The 4,334-nt window shown below is 48.5% G+C and overlaps 1 protein-coding gene across 1 annotated transcript in view; it reads left to right on the forward strand.

Moving 5' to 3' along the window:
• Window positions 1–288: 288 nt before the first annotated feature.
• Window positions 289–4,334, forward strand: part of SCIN (scinderin) — an 85,906-nt gene continuing 81,860 nt past the window's right edge. The window contains exon 1 of the mRNA XM_004702689.2: window positions 289–487. Coding sequence (XP_004702746.1) covers window positions 289–487 — 199 coding nt within the window. The remainder of the gene's footprint in view (window positions 488–4,334) is intronic.

The raw sequence follows: 4,334 nt of genomic DNA on the forward strand, positions 1-4,334 counted from the left end.
TGCACTGGAGGCGCCAATCCTCTAGCCCCGACGGTTTGAGTACTGCTGCTCTTCCTTGAAGCAGGAATTCCCAGGAGGTTCCAGAAGTCCCCTGTTGCCAGCAATCTTCCTGCGCCCCAGGGTAAGGGCTTGTGAACTTGGAAGCAACACCCGCCTAAGCTCTCGGCCCCTCCCGTTTGGGGCCCCGCCCCCTTTAGCGAGAACCCTATAAAGCCGGGGCTACCAGAGTCCTCTGGTTGAAGGTTCCCTCTGGGCTCAACGAGGTCTGGGGACGACATCGCGGCGGCCATGGCGCAGGAGCTGGACCACCCGGAGTTCGCCGGCGCGGGCCGGCGCGCGGGGCTGCAGGTCTGGAGGGTGGAGAAGCTGGAGCTGGTGCCGGTGCCCGAGAGCGCCCACGGCAACTTCTACGTCGGGGATGCCTACCTGGTGTTGCACACGGCCCAGGGGAGCCGAGGCTTCGCCTACCGCCTGCACTTCTGGCTGGGTAAGGGCACCCAGGGCAAGGGTGGCCACTCGCGGGCCGGGGACGGTGACTAGCGGGCGGGACTGGGAGGTTATCGCGGCGCTCCCGTCCCCACAGGGTCGCCCCTTTCCAGCTGACCCTCTTTGCTCCCAGGGATTGAGCATCTGACCAAATAAGAAGCCGATTAATTTACTGGGTTAATCTTGACCTTTTGGGGGTGCGGTTCCCCGGCTTTGGGGACGCCTCCGCGTAGGACGCCTGTAGGTCTCCCACCACTCGGTGCTCCGGTCCTGCCGAACACTCTCCTCCGGGCCAGTTCAGTCCTGGTGCCCCGTGCGTGGAGATGAAGTCAAACAAGTTGGTGGACTTTGGCAGCAGCTGGCCGGGAGCCTGCCCTCCGCCCTTCTCTGGTCCCTTTTTTTTTATTTGCCCTTGGGCATCAATTTGTATTTCTCTGCTAATTGCGCAGATCTGTGCTCCCAGCCGCTTTAACTCAGGATTCTGCCTGCACCGAGCTCAATGCCCACTGTTTACGAAAACGCTGGTGACTGGATGGAACTTAACAAAAAAAGTCTAGATAAATAAATAGCTCTGTGGTTAGCTTACTTACCTATTTTAGATGGGCTGCCTTATTATTAACATTTGCTCATTATTTATTATCCCCCTCTCCCCCCCCACTGTGTAGTGTGGCACTAAAGGGCTCCTTCTGCAGGAGCAATTATTTGGCATTGCCCTTGCTCCAGGCTCGCAGGACACTGGGCCCATGTGTTCTACTTTTCCACCGTCTACTTTTACTTGTAAACATCCTGAATGTGCAGCCTCTCTCCCTGTAAGGTCCTGTGCCAGTGGGCACACCCCTCTAACAACCCAGCGATTCTCTGAGCCGGTTACCTTCTTTTACAAACCGGCTCGCTCCAGTTGGGAGCTGAGTGTATGTTTGCCTAGTTTTAGTTCTGTGCCCAAGTTTAAGGGGAAACACACACACACACACACACACACACACACACACACACGCTGAAAACCAAGATCTTGTATTTCTAACAAGTGAAGTAGTCGTAAAAAAAAATCGTAGAAAACCTTGGGAAGTGATTTTCTCCTAACCTAAGCCAACACTTCAAGCCAGAGCAGGCACCGCAAAAAATGAGACATCCTAGGGAGAGAGTGCTCTATCTTAATTGTAAAATTCAATATTAGAGTTCAGTGCTTGCTTGAAGGGGCTAAACTGGAGTTGCAAATATTTTGCCTTCCCTACTGTAATGTCGGTACTCTGGTTAGAATATTAGCACACAACAAACAATCCGTATTTTATACCAGAAAAATCCAAATCTTAAATATAACCTGTGATCATGAATGAATGATTCTCTATGATATAATTTTTCCATTTTTTCCCAGAACTTGGATATGAAATGAATAAAAGTTTCTAAAATGCCACATTTGTCATTTGTCTGAAGGAAAACATTAAAAAAAAAAACAACATGCTGTAGACAGACATGAGTGTGACTTTATCAGAAGATTGGAAAATGGCTGTGAACACAATTTTTGTATTTTGCAAGTGCTTTGCAAGGTCAGCAGTTTGAAACCACCACTCTGAGTGAGAAAGATGAGTCTTTCTACTCTGGCAAAATGTGACAGTGTCAGAAACTCTTAGAGGCCGTTCTGCTCTGTCCTATAGGGCCGTTAGGAGCTGGCATCGGTGAGGGTGAGTTTGTACTAGCAGTATCCGCTTATGGGCCCACCCTTTAGGACACTGTAACTCCGTAATTTCATTAGTTGGATTCTTACTGCTTTGCACTGAACAGAGAAGTTACGCCATATATATTTGTTACTATAAATATATTTCTGCTAAATTTACAATTGGCAAGGAAAAAAGGTGAGGGAAGAGATTCGTAATGTTGGCCACTATGTGACAGAGGGGCTCTACTGCCAATGCTTATGATTTGACCGGAAGCTGTAAATGGGTGTTGCTAGGTGCCCTCCATTCTGATCCAACTCAAAGCACTCAGAATTGAGGCAGAAGGAAACACTGTCCGGTCCTGCATCGTCCTCACAAGTGTTTGCGATGTTGGAGCCCATTGTGTCAGCCATTGAGTCAACCCATCTTGTCGAGGATCTTCTTTTCTTTAACTTTTTCCCTTTGTTTGTGTGGAGAAAACGAATTTGATTCCTCAAGTGGTCGAGAGAAAAGAGAGATGAGAAATGGACTGACACACCTTCCAAGCTCTGTCTGACCGAATCCAAAGGGCCATACAGGATGTACACTTTACAGACCGAGTTGGAAGGGGTTTGGTTCTTTCAGTAAGATAAGCCGAAACAGTAACTTCTACAAAATCCTTTGTCAAAAGCTTTATGATAAAGAAGAGGTGCCCTGGTTGCATAGTGGTTTATGAATTGGGCTGCTAACCACAAGGTCAGCAGTTCAAAACCACCAGTGGCTCCGAAGTCTTTCTCCTCCTGTGGAGGGTCTTCCTTTTTGTCCCCTGCTAATCCTTCACTCTGCATGCTGGCCCTCACTGATCTCCCATGAGAGCCTGACTCATTGCCATCTGGACAGCCTCTGAGCTTCTACATAGTTCCTGGAACAGAGAGCTGCAACTTTCTCTGCGGAGCAACTGGTGGTTTACCTGGGGGCCTTCCCTCTTCATCTCCAGGGCCTGGCCCATCTGATTACATATCCAGAGTATCAGAGCCAGCTGCTTCCAAGGAGAAACCTGGCTCTACTTCTTCCAGAGCCTGTTTGTTCATTCTTCTGGCAGTCCATGATGTATTAATACTCTTGGTCAACACTGTCATTAAAATGCACCCATTCTTTCCTGCTCTTCCTTTTTCATGATCTAGCTTGCTTATTATGCACAGGAGGCAGTGGGAAGTACTAAGGGTAGGATCAGGCACACCTTAGTCCTCAAAGTGATATTTTTTCCCCTTTTAATAAGTGTTTGGGTTTTTTTGACTTGCTTCCTTGAATATTGGGTATGGATCAGAAATGAAACCGAAGCACAACATCCTGAGGCCATTGAGCTGATTGTGTTTCATCGTGATCCGACAGGAGAGAGTAGAACTGCCTCAGAGGTTCCCAAAGACGTAATCTTTACGAAGCAGATTGTCATATCTTTCTCTAACACTGGTTGGTGGCAGCCAGCCTTTGTGGTGTAAGCTGAGGACGTAAGCCCTGTGCTACCAGGGCTCCTCAGAAGTACAGGATGGGGGTATTTAAACTTCTGGGTAAGTGTATTTAAACTTCTGACTTAGTAAGACAACATATCATCCACAGCCTCCATTTAAGGAAGAAAACAGATGTATAAACAGAAATAGGCTAACATTCTTATCTTCTAGCATTAGGCCTGTGAATATCACACAGTCTAATCTGTAAATGTGTCCACGTCTTGGGGAGTGGCTGGCTTTCCGAGGGCCCGAGGGCCCTCTTGGTCTCCCGTGAGAGCCTGACTCACTGCCATTGAGATGGCCATCCATAGTTGGCCTCTGAGACTGTAAATAGTTCTTAGAACAGAGAGCTTCAACTTTCCCTGAGGAGCACTAGTTTAAACTGCGAGCCTTGCCATTAGCAGTCCAACGTTTACTGGACAGTGCCATCAGACGGCACTCTTTCCAGGAAAGCCACCACCATCGAGTCCCTTCTGAAGCCTAGGGCCCTTATAGCACGGAGTAAAACTGCCCCTGTTGGGTTCCACGATCGTAACTCCTTATGGGAGTAGAAAGTTCAGTTTTTCTCCTGCAGAGTGCCAGGGGTTTCGAACTGTGACGTTTGGGATTGCAATCCAACTTGTAGCCACTAAGCCCACGGGGGCTAGAGAGGTTGTACTGGTCAATGGCCCATTGTTTCCTTAGGCAATTTCTGACTACAGTTCACCCT

This window comes from Echinops telfairi, unplaced genomic scaffold (genome assembly GCF_000313985.2).
Source record: "Echinops telfairi isolate 266 unplaced genomic scaffold, ASM31398v2 ScPeMD7_23;HRSCAF=83, whole genome shotgun sequence".
Lineage (NCBI taxonomy): Eukaryota > Metazoa > Chordata > Mammalia > Afrosoricida > Tenrecidae > Echinops > Echinops telfairi.